At 48.0% G+C, this 14,857-nt stretch overlaps 1 protein-coding gene across 13 annotated transcripts in view; it reads left to right on the plus strand.

Moving 5' to 3' along the window:
• The window catches only part of IL15RA (interleukin 15 receptor subunit alpha), a 35,574-nt gene that overhangs the window by 18,888 nt on the left and 1,829 nt on the right, over positions 1 to 14,857 (plus strand). For 3 of the 13 annotated variants that reach the window (XM_074405100.1, XM_039478558.2, XM_039478560.2), the window contains 4 exons: positions 9 to 206; positions 1,089 to 1,121; positions 6,211 to 6,286; positions 7,675 to 8,737. In XM_074405100.1, the coding sequence (XP_074261201.1) occupies positions 9 to 206; positions 1,089 to 1,121; positions 6,211 to 6,286; positions 7,675 to 7,786 (419 nt within the window). In that variant the 3' untranslated portion in view covers positions 7,787 to 8,737. The other 10 variants (XM_074405101.1, XM_074405098.1, XM_074405103.1 and 7 more) reach the window with 10 other exon arrangements.

The following is a 14,857-nucleotide window of genomic DNA, read 5'->3' on the forward strand; positions in this document are numbered from 1 at the left end:
TCCTACAGAGCCTGCAGCTTCATCTCCCAGCTCAGACACCGCAGTGGCCACAACAGCAGCTCTTATCCCGGGCTCCCGGCTGATGCCTTCGAAATCACCTTCCATGGGAACCACAGGGATAGGCAGTCATGAGTCCTCCCACAGCCCCTCTCAGATGACAGCCAGGACCTGGGAACTCACGGCGTCTGCTTCCCACCAGTCGCCAGGTCAGCACTCACTTTGCCCCAGGAGAGGTTATTCCCCACTGTGGCTTCTGAGATGAGGCTGAGATCCATCACAAGGCAGCTTTATAGCATCAATCCAAAGTCAGGACTCACTGGGCACTCCGCTGCCACTGGCTACCAGCCTCCTGGCCTGGCCTCTTTCTCCGTGGCTTTGTCCTTGGGGCAGCTAGAAAAGCAAGCCCACCACCCCCACCAAAAGTGGCAGGACCAGCCTTCTCGCCTGCACGGAGAGCCTGTGCTGAGAGTCTGAGTGGCATCTGTGCCTTCCCACGGCGGGAGGTGGTGGCAGCTGCCTGCAGTCCGGACCCAGGATCTGTGAAAGGGTGGAGCTGTAGGTAAAGTGGACCTTCCCTAAGGCTTATCTGATTCTTTTTTTTTTTTTTTTTTGAGATGGAGTTTCGCTCTTGTTGCCCAGGCTGGAGTGCAATGGCGCGATCTCGGCTCACCGCAACCTCTGCCTCCTGGGTTCAGGCAATTCTCCTGCCTGAGCCTCCTGAGTAGCTGGGATTACAGGCACGTGCCACCATGCCCAGCTAATTTTTTGCACCTTTAGTAGAGACGGGGTTTCACCATGTTGACCAGGATGGTCTCGATCTCTCAACCTCGTGATCCACCCGCCTCGGCCTCCCAAAGTGCTGGGATTACAGGCTTGAGCCACCGCGCCCAGCCGGCTTATCTGATTCTTAAATGTGGTCAGCACTTCAGTGAGCTTGCTTGCTCTTTGCTAAAACAAGTCTGGTTACGCCAGCCATGTGTCTCCCAAGGTGCTAAGATGGGAGCCAAGCTGTGCAGAGTTTCTCCTGCCTCATGAGGAACTAGGACCTCTAGGACTCAAGCTGTGACACTGTCCTTTCTTTTCCGCAGATGGGTATCCACAGGGCAACAGCAGCACCATGGGTAAGTTTGTCCTTTTGTCCAGTACGTTTATGATTGAGGTGACTGCAGTCCCAGGGTGCTGGGGCTCCTGGCCCAGGCCTGCCACCCCAGCGCAATCCTGACAGCAGCCCCTTCCACTCTCAGAAGACTGCCATCAGATAAAAATTTTTAAAAATAGCCGCTTTATGGAATTCTCTGTTTGATGTGCCTATTTTTCTTAATATTGGTAGCTTCTAGCTGTCAGACTACCGGAGTTGAACGCAGAGAGCTGGCACGCAAAACAGGGCTCCAGGCCAGCTCTTCACAACGCTACACAGCAGGGTCCACCTCCCATGCAGGACGCGTCTGAAAACACAGGTGCCAGCACCTCTGCCACAGGCTGCGCATCCCTCTACATGGATGGCATGGCACTGTGCACTTAGAGAGGCTGTCCACATTTGCAGTATAAAACGCTCCTCTTGGCCAGGCGTGGTGGCTCACACCTGTCATCCCAGTACTTTGGGAGGCCGAAATTGGAGGATCACTTGAGGTCAGAATTTGAGGCCAGCCTGGTCAATATAGCAAGACCCCATCTCTATTTAAAATAAAGAAAGAAAAAGAAAAAAAGTTAACAAAACAAAATAAAACAAAAAAACCCGCTCATCTTTACAGAAGACACATGCAATGCTAAGGCTAGGAGAATAGGAAAGAGAACATGCAAGTGATGATAGGAAAAGGGGGACACAATAGAAAAAGGGGGACACGTTTGCAAGACTAAAAGAAAAAGATGAAGGGGGGGGCGGAGAGAGGAGAACGGGAGGACGTCGGAAGGAAGCACGCAGGGAGGAAGAAGGCCGGTAATGAGAAGGATGCAAGTCATGCTTCAGGCTGGCAAGCTTCCAAAGTAACAAAACACCCAACTGTAATTTGATATGGACAAAAATTATTGTGATCTTCTGTTCATACATTTTCCTGCTAAAGAATGATTCGTATTTTTGTGGTCTCATTTTTACCTGCATCAAACATCATCTGGGAAAACAAGTGATTTTGGATATTTTAGAAGTTAGTTGATTAGAATAGTTTAAAAAACAACCAGACCGAACAAGGTAGCCCTCACCTATGATCCCAACACTTTGGGAGGCCGAGGCGGGCCCATCACTGGAGGCCAGGAATCCAAGACCAGCCTGGCCGACATGACGAAACCCGTCTTTACTAAACATACAAAGAATTAGCCGGGCGTGGTGGCACATGCCTGTAGTCCCAGCTACTGGGGAGGCTGAGGTGGGAGAATTGCTTGAACCCAGGAGGCGGAGGTTGCAGTGAGCTGCGATCATGCGACTTGCACTCTGGCCTGGGCAACAGAACAAGACCCTGTCTCAAAAAAAAAGGCGAAAAGTAAATCCCATTTCTAACTGAAAAATCCGCTTGCAATGAGGAAGCAGCCCTTGCTATCAGATTTCTGGGCGTCCTTCCAGAGGGACAGAATAAACACGCTCAGAGGGGCGCAGGGGGGCTGGGCGCTGCTTTATTTCTTCTCTTCTCCACCATATTTGTTTCCACTGCTGGCATAGTTTGTAGGTCCTCCCATATCAGGACACAAAAACCACCTCATCCTTTTTAACAGCTACAGGAATATTCCATTGTATGGAATTCCCACCATTTACTTAGCCAACTCCCTATCTGGACATGTGATTGCTACATTCTGTGGTTATCTTATAAACAGTGATTAATAGAAAAATCCATAGGTGCAAGAATATCTTTGGATAAAATCCTACGTGTATAATTCGGAGGTCATTTCTTTCTATATAGATTTTCCAACAATTTGATGATGGGCTATAATCTATAATCTGCTTTTTCTAGTTCATGACTTTTATTAGATTAAAAAATTGGCCAGGCACTGTGGCTCATGTCTGTAATCCCAACACTTTGGGAAGCCAAGGTGGGCAGATCACTTGAGACCAGGAGTTCGAGACCAGCCTGGCCAACATTGTGCATATGGACATTTACATGGCTGGTTGGAAATTATTGTGGGTTCATTTTTTTTTTTTTTTTTTTTTTTTGAGAAAGTCTCACTCTGTCACCTAGGCTGGAGTGCAGTGGTACAATCTCAGCTCACTGTAACCTCTGCCTCCTGGGTTCAAGCGATTCTCTTGCCTCAGCTCCACAAGTAGCTGGGATTACAGGTGCCCACCACCATGCCTGGCTAATTTTTGTAATTTTTAGTAGATACAGGATTTCATCGTGTTGGCCACGCTGATCTCGAACTCCTGACCTCGGGTGATCTGCCCACCCTCAGTCTCCCAAAATGCTAGGATTACAGGTGTGAGCCACTGCACTCAGCCTATTGTGGGTTCCTTTTTATTTGAATATCTCTTTTCACTCAAGATGTTGCAAACAACTTTTCATGTTAATAAATGCAGCAACCTCCACCAATTAAATATATATTATATAATTATAATTATATAATTATATAATTTTTAATAGTTGAATAGTATTCCATCATATGGGCAGAGCATATTTAATTTACTAATTGTTGATAAGAGATTCAGATTAACATCTTGACAATTATTTTAGGCCAAGCACAGTGGCTCATGCCTGTACCCCCAGCACTTTGGGAGACCAAGGGAGGAAGATCACTTGAGGTCAGGAGTTCAAGACCAGCCTGGCCAACATGGTGAAACCCCATCTCTCCTAAAAATACAAAAATTAGGTGGACTTGGTGGCAGGTGCCTATAATCCCAGCTACTCGGGAAGCTGAGGCAAGACAATCACTTAAACCTGGGAGGCAGAAATTAATGTGGGCTGAGATCGTACCATTGCACTCTAGCCTGGGCGACGGAGCAATACTGTCTCAAAAAAAAAAAAGAAAATTATTTTAAACAATACTTGAGTGAATACCTCTTCATCTCTTCCCTTCTAGTAAATTCCAGTTCAACTAGAATCAAAGCATGTGGGCTTCTCTTTTGTTGTATGTTGCACACTGCCCTTGGGAAAAATGGCACCAGTTTATATCCCCAGCCACAGGGCTCTGAATGTCCCCTCACCCTTATACTCAGATGTTTTGCAGTAGAGTTTTATGGGAAGGCCAAGCCCTGGGAGGTTTATTTTGGTATATTTGGTGTACAGAGAAGGCCCTCAAAGCCCGCAGGGTCCATGAGACGTATGTGGCTGCGGTCTTCGGTAAGAGGAGGCAGCTGCTCCAGATCTCAGCGCTGTCATCCTGCGTGCAGAGCCCTGGGTGATTTTTTCAGGGAAATTCACAATAGCCAGGCTAATTGTTCAGACCTACAAGTGGATATTGTTTGTTTTTGTTTTTAGAGACAGGTTCTTGCTGTCGCCTAGAATGGAATGCAGTGGCACGATCACAACTTACTGCAGCGCCAGACTCCTGGGCTCAAGCAATTCTCCCACATTAGTCTCCCAGATAGCTGGGACTACAGGTGTGTGCCATTATGCCCAGCTAATTGTTTGTAGAAATGGGGGGCGTTGATATGTTGCCTAGGCTGGTCTTAAACTCCTGGCCTCAAGCGATCCTCTCCATTAAGCCTCCCGAAGCACTGAGGTTACAGGCATGAGCACTGCACCAGGCCTGCAAGTGCGTGTTCTTGTTTCGTTCTGTTTCTGAGATGGAGTTTTGCTTTTGTTGCCCAAGCTGGAGTGCAGTGGCGCAATCTTGGCTCACCACAACGTCCGCCTCCTGATTCAAGTGATTCTCCTGCGTCAGCCTCTGGAGTAGCTTGGATTACAGGCATGCGCCACCATGCCCAGCTAATTTTGTATTTTTAGTAGAGACAGGGTTTCTCCATGTTGGTAAGGCTGGTCTCGAACTCCCGACCTCAGGTGATCCGCCAGCCTCCTCCTCCCAAAGTGCTGAGATTAAAGGCATGAGTCACCAGGCAGGGCCAGCAAAAGTGTTTTTAACAATAGTTATGTTCCCCTGCTCTCAAGCTAAGCACTCTTGCTCACACAGAAAGACCTCTTCTTCCTAGTCTATGTGATAAACCTCAGGTGACACCTGTCAGTGCCCCAAGCTGTTCCTTTCAACTAATTCAAAATGGTCCAAAATCCTAACCTCCTCTTATCTAGAACATCTCTTAAAAGACCTCTTCTTTCTCCTTACTGCTCTTCCTCTGCCATAATAAGCTGCAGGTGGCTGGGCTCCATGGCTCACACCTGTAATCCTAGCAGTTTGGGAGGCCAAGGTGGGTGGATCACCTGAGGTCAGGAGTTTGAGAGCAGCCTGGCCAACATAGCAAAACCCCATCTTTACCAAAAATACAAAAATTAGCCAGGTGTAGCGGTGGGTACATGTAATCTCAGCTACTCAGGAGGCTGAGGCAGGAGAATCATTTGAACCTGTGAGGGGGAGTTAGCAGTGAGCTGAAATCACACCATTGTACTCCAGCCTGGGCAACAGAGTGAGATTCTATCTTAAAAAAAAAAAAAAAAAAAATTAATAAAAGTTGAAGGTAGACTGGACGCAGTAGCTGACCCCTGTAATCCCAGCACTTTGGGAGGCCAAAGCAGGTGGAGGTCAGGAGTTTGAGACCAGCCTGAGCTGAGATCATGCCTCTGTACTCCAGCCTGGGCAACAAAGGGAGACCCTGTCTCAAAAAAAAAAAAAAAAAAAGTTGCGAGTGAAAAAAAATGAAATTGCAAGGAAAATGGCACTGTGTACTATTGTTTCTAACCCTGTGAAGTTGAAGAAAAGGGGGCGTTGAGCTGGGGACAGCGAGGAGGGGTGTATCCCTGTCTGCTTTCTCAACCCTGGCTTTAGCAGCAGGAGCTCGCTCTCCTCATCCCACTCCTGGCTTTGCCTGAGGCTCTTACTGCTCTCTCCTCACTTGCCCCATTCCTGCCCCGTCACCCCAGGCACTCTGCCCGAGAGAAGGACAAAGATGAGGAGCAGAGGTGTGGGACAACAGGGAGCTGGCACCCTTGGCAGGAGAGGAGATGTGTTTTTGCCTAGACATAGAATAGAGGGAAATGCATGGGCCTCAAGAAGTGTCCAGAGTGGCAGGCTGCTTGGAGGCGCTTGGATCCCTTTTTAAGAATTTCCACGGTAAAGAATTTGTGATTTGAAGACATCAATGTGCTCCTGGGTGTCTCGATGTGGTCTTCTCCCTTTCAGTGGCCATTTCCACATCCACCGTCCTGCTGTGTGGGCTGAGTGCTGTCTCTCTCCTGGTATACTACATCAAGTCAAGGTGAGTTGCACCGGGTACTCCCTCTGCAAGAGTCATCCTTCCCCACGAGAAAAGAGCCGCACATGGCCGGGCGCGGTGGCTCACACCTATGATCCCAGCACTCTGGGAGGCTGAGGTGGAACAACTACTTGAGCCTAGTAGTTTGAGACCAGCCTGGACAACATAGTGAGACCCTTTCCCCACCAAAAAAATAATAATTTTGAAAAAGCTCAAAAATATATATATCTTTAAGAATTGGCATGGTTAGGCGTAGTGGCTCACACCTATAGTCCTAGCACTTTTGGAGGCAAAGTGGATAAACTGCTTGAGTCCAGGAGTTTGAGACCAGCCTGGCCAACATGGTGAAACCTAATCTCCACAAAAAATACAGAAAGTTAGCTGGGCATGGTTGCCTGCAGAGGTTGCAGCAAGCCAGCATCTCAGCACTGCACTCCAGCCTGGGAGACTGAGCGAGACCGTCTCAGGGGGAAAAAAAAAAAAAGGAGAAGGAGGAGGAGAACTGGTGAATTCTTTCCATAAACTGGTTATTTTACAAATGGGTTATTAGGTAGATTTGTCATTTGACAAATTGGCTTTTAGCAAATTATTTTCGGCAACTGTATTCTGACTTATTTTAGCTCTCTCTCCAGGTAGCTCACACTGCTTACCTTAAAATGGCCTAAAGAGCTGCTGCTCCTCTGGAGGGACGTTTCACCAGCCCTGGGAGAAGGTGCCAGCCAGATGCCCAGGGCCTCAGCACCCAGGCAGCTCCACACAGGCGGGCCATGTATGACGAGAGTGTCCTGCTCCCCTGTGCTTGTCATTCGGGAGCTGATTGATTTATGGATTCCTTTATTTCACACATAACTAACAACTGTTTTTTAAAGCTTCGTGAATATGAAATCACTTTTATCAAGATGATCAAGTCTGGTTTGGCCAGGCTCCCAGTCACTGTCTCCGCCTCTTGTTCCTGCCATTTGAATGGCCTTTTAGCAGAGGACTGACAAAACGTAGGGTGAGGGCGGCGTGAGTCGCTCCAATAGCATTTGGTGAATCTTTGGTGGATGGGGAGGTTGGAAATACCTGGAGAGGATTTATTCTCATCATATTGCCAGGCCAGTCTTTGACTCCTGGGCTCAAGTGATCCTCCCACCTCAACCTCCCAAATGCTGGGATTACAGGCATGCACCACCACACCCGGCCCCTAGATAGGACTGAACACTCTCTGTAGAGGTAGGCACTCCGGGTTCTCTCCATCTCTGAGCACTAAGTGCTCTCTGGCTCCTGCAGCAGGGCCTCTGTCTGCTCCTCTCATCCCCATTGCTGGATACACCCTCAGTAGGAAGCATCTGCTGATTTGAGGGCAACCTCCACCTCTTTTCAAAACCTATGAACCACCTGCTTTGCAGGCAAACTCCCCGGCCGCACAGCATTGAAATGGAAGCCATGGAAGCTCTGCCAGTGACTAGAGGCACCAGCGACAGAGACGAAGACTCGGAAAACCGCACTCACAACCTCTGAAACTCAGGGAAAGCAACCTGGCTACGTCGGAGTGAAGGAACCTCTCTGCTTTAGCTAAAGAGAAATGAGAAGAGGTGCAAGGAGGTAGGCTCCGGGAGCAAGCCCACCAGGCCCTCATCTTCCCAGCGGGATCTCACAGGCTCCCGGGCGGCACCTCCTGCACGAGAAAGCAGGTTCTCCACACTCGATGGCACCACCTGCCTGCCTGCCTGTCATGTCTTGGATCCAGGGGCCAGCTTCCTAGGAGAGACCAAAGGCTTCTGGGCAGGGTTTTTATCTCATTACAATGTGAGCTGTCCGGAATACAGGTGGTAATGAAATAAAAGCCCCGCCCTGAAACCTGTCCCTCATCCTGACTTGCTGTTTACAGAGAAAAGTGATATACTCAAGGCTCTCTGTCAATTACAAGGCTCCTCCTGGCCTGGGAGATGTCTCCAGGGAAGACACCCACACTGGGGCTCCTAACCACCCTGTATCCAGCTGTTCTGCATACACTGACAGGGAGCCGGGAAAGGTGGGAGACATGCTGAGTGAATCCTCTCCACTGAAGGAGTCAGGAAGAAAATTCAACTCAGCACCACTTTACATATATATGCTTTTATATTTATACTCCCTTGTCTATTATATCTACACGTTATATGTGATTTCCATTTTGACATTGTACCTTGTATAAACAAAATAAAACATCTATTTTCAATATTTTTTAAATGCACTAAAAGTTACCAAAGAGAAATGTTCCACACAAAGGAGGAGAAAGGGGAGGAAGGCAGAGTCCGGGCGACTCAGCTCCCGTGTTCTTCCCAAAAGGAGAACGAGCCTTGCCTAAAGTGGACTCCCATCACAGCTTGGGGAATTTCCAGTAATTCCATGTGAGGAGAAGCAGCAGCATCTAATCCACGCAGTGCGGTGGCAAGTCCGCGCTCAGCTCCGCAGTGTATACATACCGTCTCTTCACGGACTACTGGGCCGGCGCCCGCCTTCTTCTTCTTACTCTTACTTCAGCCTTCTTTCTTTGCTGTTTTTCATATTTTTTTTCTTTTTCTTTTCTTTCTTTTTTTTTTTTTTTTGAGACCGAGTCTTGCTCTGTTGCTGGAGTACAGTGGCGAGATCTCAGGTCATTGTAACCTCTGCCTCCTGGGTTCAAGTGATTCTCCTGCCTCAGCCTCCCAAGTAGCTGGGACGACAGGTGCCTGCCAACACGCCAAGCTAATTTTTGTATTTTTAGTAGAGACGGGATTTCACCATGTTGGCCAGGCTGCTCTCACTCTCTTGATCTTGTGATCCGCCTGCCTCGGCCTCCCAAAATGCTGGGATTATAGGCATGAGCCACCGCACCTGACCAGACATTTATTTCTAAAATCATGGACCTAACCCCACCTCCTCATTTTAGAGATGAAAAAACTGAGGACTGGAGAAGTTGTTCTGCCTCCAGCCATGAAGCTCAGTGAATGCTAGAGCTGGATCAGAGCAGGGGCCGGGATGCTGGGTAGGGTGGCTCACACCTGTGATCTCAGCACTTTGGGAGGCCAAGGCAGGAGGAGAAGGATCAACTGAGCCCAGAAGTTCAAGAACAGCCTGGGCAACATAGTGAGACCCCATCTCTACAAAATTTTTTTTTTCTTGAAACAGTCTCACTCTGTCACCCAGGCTGGAGTGCAACGGTGATATCTCAGCTCACAGCAGCCTCCACCTCCTGAGTTCAAGCGATTCTCCTGCCTCAGCCTCCCAAGTTGCTGGAACTACAGGCATGCAGCACCACATCCTGCTAATATTTGTTTTTTGTTTGTTTTTTTTAGTAGAGACAGGGTTTTGCTATGTTGGCCAGGCTAGTCTCGAACTCCTGATCTCAAGGGATTTGCTCTCCTCAGCCTCCGAAAGTACTGGGATTACAGGTGTGAGCCAGCCACCACATCCAACCAAAATTTTTTAAAAAACAAAAGTAATAGGGTGTGTAGGTGGGGTGGGAGGGGAGCAGTCCTAGCTGGAAACCAGCCACCAGCTGCCCCTTGTACAGCCAGGGGGAAGAGGAAGCCACTGTGGGCATTTGGGAGGTGAGGCATGGGCAAAGTGCCCAATCCACACACCACCAGACGTTCTCAAAGGGCCCTTTTCCATTGACTCTTTTTTTTTTTGAGGTGGAGGGGACTCACTGTATCACCCAGGCTGGAGTGCAGTGGTGCAATCTTGGCTTACTGCAACCTCTGCCCCCAGCTTCAAGCAATTCTCATGCCTCAGCCTCTGAAGTAGCTGGGACTACAGGTGCACACCACCATGTCTGGCTAATTTTTGATTTTTAGTAGAGTCTGGGTTTTGCCATTATGGCCAGGTTGGTCTCAAACTTGTGAGCTCAAGCAATCTGCCTGCCTCGGCCTCCCAAAGCACTGGGATTACAGGTGTGAGTCACCACACCTGGCCATTTTTTTCACTGACTTCTGCCTGTCCTCAGTTTAGATGCTTTCATCAAAATTAGAGGAGGCTTTTCCACGTGGCTGATTGGGCTTCTACACAATATGGTGGGCTCAGGCTAGTCACACAGGCTGAAAAAACGTAGAAACTGCAAGGCTCCTGACAGGCAGGGCCAGACACTGGCATGCATCACTTCTGTGGCATTCTATCTGTCAAAGCAAGTTGCAAAGCCAGCCCGGGTTCAAGCAGCCAGGAACCAGGAAAGAGAAAGAAGGAATCAATAGAGGCCCTTTGGCACCCATCCACTGTACCCTTCAGGGCCGTCAGGAAGTGTAATTGCCTTTCAGTCCTCGGTACTCAGTAAATGCCAACAAATATTAGGTGAATGAATGGGCAGAATGACCAGAAAGTCAGCATCTGCCAGGTGCTGGGAACAGTCTGTCCTTTTTTATGTTGAAATGGAAAGAGTATACAGATCTGTGAAGGGTGACAGGAGCACTGTATTCTAAACCTCAGCATCATGTGATATACCCGTGTAACAACCCTGCACATGTTCTGCTGAGATCAAAATAAAAAAAAAGAAATTTCTACAGCTGTGAGGCCATTAGCCCCCATGTCTTCAGCTGCCACAAATCTAAATGATTCACATCTCCTGCTCTTCCCTAATTTTCTTCCCTACACATTTGCCTTGAAGAAAATGGATTGCTCTTCACCTTTTATATTTTGTCTTGATTTTCCTTGATAAAGAAATAAGATTTTTTTTTTTTTTGAGATGGTGTCTTGCTCTGCTGTCCAGGCTGGAGTGCAACAGTGTAATCTCAGCTCACTGCAACCTTCACCTCCTGGGTTCAAGTGATCCTCCTGTCTCAGCCTCCCAAGTAGCTGGGATTACAGGCATGTACCACCACACCTGGCTAATTTCTGTATTTTTGATACAGATGAGGTTTCACCATGTTGGCCAAGCTGATCTCAAACTCCTGACCTCAGGTGATCCACCTGCCTTTGCCTCCCAAAGTGCTGGGACTACAGGTGTGAGCCATCGTGCCCTGCCAAGAAATAAAACTCTCCTTTCCCCTTTCTATTTAGTTTTTTTAAAACCATTTACAGCATTCTTTATTTCCTTGTATCAATGCAGATTTCCGTTTTTTTTTCCTGTCTGTATAACTTTTTAAAATGTATCTTACTTTCCCCTTTTAACCCTTCCTCCAGACATTGGGAAGTGGAGAGCAGGGTCTGAAAGACACAGAGAAGGGCACCTGTTTCTAACTGCCCACACCTGTGTTCAAGGACCTCTTCCTCTTGGCTGAGGCTGCCACCTCCTGGCTCAGAATCTCACAGTGCAAAGTGGGGTCCCTGGAAGTGTGCTTCACCACAGGGCTGTGCTCCTTTGAGGCAGGACCAGCCTGACCCAAATCACAGCCTCCCCAACACCTCACACTGCTGCGCACTAATCAGAGCTCAATTAGTGCATATTTTAGTTAATATTAGGCACTATATTATAAGGAGGATTTAGTTGACACTTACTCCTCTAAGTGACTGTCTATAAAACCACCCATTCTAGTGTTGCTGTTCTTAGCTATTCAGGATGAAATGCCCCCTTCTCTCCTGAAATCTTCCATCCCTCAGCCTGACTTGCAGTTTACAGAGAAAAGTGATATACCCAAGGCGCTCTGTCAATTACAAGGCTCCTCCTGGCCTGGGAGATGTCTCCAGGGAAGACACCCGCACTGGGGCTCCTAACCACTCTGTCTCCAGCTGCTCTGCACACACAGGGAGCCAGGAAAGTTGGGAGACATGCTGAGCCCAACGAATCCTCTCCATCGAAGGATTCAGGAAGAAGAAAACAACTCAGCACCACTTGACATATATATGCCTTTCTGCTTCCTTGTCTATTATATCTACACATTATATATGATTTGCATTTTGACATTGTACCTTGTATAAACAAAATAAAACATCTATTTTCAATATTTTAAAATGCACTAAAAGGATCACCAAGGACAGCCGGGCGCGGTGGCCCATGCCGGATCACCAAGGACGGCCGGGCATGGTGGCCCACGCCGGATCACCAAGGACGGTCAGGCGCGGTGGCCCACACCCGATCACCAAGGATGGCCGGGCGCGGTGGCCCATGGCTGTAATCTCAGCACTTTGGGAGGCCGAGGTAAGTGGATCACCTGAGGTCAGGCGTTTGAGACCAGCCTGACCAACAACCAACATAGTGAAACCCTTTCTCTACTAAAAATCCAAAAATTAGCTGGGCATGGTGGTGGGTGCCTGTAATCCCAGCTACTTGGGAGGCTGAAGCAGGAGAAGTGGGAAGCGAAGGTTGCAGTGAGCCAAGATCACACCACTGCATTCCAGCCTAGGTGACAGAGACTCTGTCTCAAAAAAAAGAAAAAAGAAAAAAAATTATCAAGGAGAAATGTTCCATACAAAGGAGGAAAAAGAGTGGAAATACAGCACTGGGGCTCCTCCATCCTGTTGGGGTGCCTCACCAGCCACTGCCACAGAGGGACTAACCACCCCCTTCCTGTCCCCACCCCCCACCCACCCCGCTTGTGGGCACTTGGGCTGGGCGTGGCCTCCAGGGCCTCTCAGCTAGACTCCAAAGCTGTTGAATACAGAGAATGAAGTGTGCAGAGCTCACAGGGCAGTGCCCAACAGTGGCCTCAGAAGCCCTGACCGCCTGTTCCTGGGCTCTCCAGATGGCTTTGGGTCCTAACCATCTTCCAAACCTAAGCCTTCCATTTCCTGGGATTCTACGGGCCCCTGGTATCATTCCAATACATTTTTTTTTTCTTTATAACAGCTTCAGTTTTCATTACTTGTCACTGAAAAGTTCCTAGCTGATTATGAATTCAGTACCGGAGTGGGTATTGCAAATTATGGAGAAGAGGAGAGATAAGGAATATCTGCCATTGGTTACCTGCCTTAGAGAGGGGTGGAGACAGCCAATGCTCCGATGATATTCAGAGATAGGAATGGAGCAGCCCAGGGAATTCAGTAATTAGTTCACCAGGAGGTGCCTGGGATGTCATGCCCACTGCAAGCCCGGCTCTCAGAGGCTATGTTGCTTCCAACCTGAAATTGTATAGGTAGGAGAAATCCAAGGCCGTAAATGGGTGGCTGCTTTTAATGGCGATGAAAAACTTAAGAGAATAAGAAATTCAAATCTCTAAAGTCTGAATTCAAGTCACAGGCTGAAACCTAAAGACTTCCTAGAACCATACAGAATTTCATCCCTTACAGATGCAAGGCCAGGGTAGCTGAAAACCCAACTTAAGAATCTGAGCCTTTGGCTGGGTGCAGTGGCTCACACCTGTAATCCAACCACTTCGGGAGGCCGAGGCAGGTGGATCGCGTGAGTCCAGGAGTTCAAGACCAGCCAAAATGACATGGTGAAACCCCTGTCTCTACAAAAAATACAAAAACTAACCAGAAGTGGTGGCACATGCCTGTAGTCCCAGCTACTTGGAGGCTGAGGTGGGAGAACTGCTTGAACCAAGACCCAGGAGGCAGAGATTGCAGTGATACAAGATCACTTCAGCCTGGGCTACAGAGCGAGATTCCATTAAAAAAAAAAGAGAGACCCTAAAATATGTAGAGCTGGCTGCAGACACAGGCCGACCCCATTATGTATGAGGCCACTGATTAAAATGTTACCTGTCACCAGGTGTAGCCAATTCATGGGGAAGCTCCCTTCATGTGACCTCCATGAGACTTATTTTTTGTTTGATTGTTCATCTTGGACTCCAAAGGCTGATGCTATTTTTTTAATGTGATCATTTGAAAGAGTTCTAACTGTACCTCTTCACACAGTGGCAGTGGAAATACCATGGGTATTAGAAACTAAAGCACTTCCTAATCTGTGGGGTCCAGATTCGGAAGATGTGTATTAGGAAAATGATTACTTAAACAACAAAAAATCAGGCCAGGCGCAGCAGCTCACGCCTGTAATCCAAGCACTTTGGGAGGCTGAGGTGAGTGGATCACCTGAGGTCAAGAGAGTTCAAGACCAGCCTGGCCAACATGGTGAAACCCCATCTCTACCAAAAACGCAAAAAGTAGCTGGGCTTGGTGGCACATGTTTGTAATCCCAGCTACTCAGAAGGTTGAGACAGAATTGCCTGAACCCGGGAGGCGGAGGTTGCGCCACTGCACTCCAGCCTGGGTGACAGAGCAAAGGCTCCGTCTAAAAAAAAAAAAAAAAAAAAAAAAAAAATCAGAACCAATGAATTGTACATTTAAAAAAGGAAGAAAAAAAAAATCTAGGATGTCCTGTGCTGGCCACTTCCTCAGTGAGTTTGTTTAAAAGGTGGGCTTAGGGAGACGAATGCCAGCCTGGAAGCAGACAGGAAACCCCAGCCTTTCTGCTATGGTCCAACTGGACTGACACCCTCGTCACCAGAGATGAGTTTTGCCCTGTTGGTCAGGCTGGTCTTGAACTCCTGAGCTCAAACAATCCACGGCCTCAGCCTTCCAAAGTGCTGAGATTACAGGTGTGAGCCACTGTGTCGAGCCTCTACTTTTCAATCTTTGTTTTTGCTCTACTTTCTAGATTTTCAACTTACTCTTTTAACAATTCTACTGGGTTTCTTTCATACTTTTTTCTCCAAATTTTTTTTGCCTTTTTTTTTGAGATAGTCTCACCCTGCGTCCCAG

Source organism: Saimiri boliviensis, chromosome 8, assembly GCF_048565385.1.
Source record: "Saimiri boliviensis isolate mSaiBol1 chromosome 8, mSaiBol1.pri, whole genome shotgun sequence".
In the NCBI taxonomy this organism is placed as follows: domain Eukaryota; kingdom Metazoa; phylum Chordata; class Mammalia; order Primates; family Cebidae; genus Saimiri; species Saimiri boliviensis.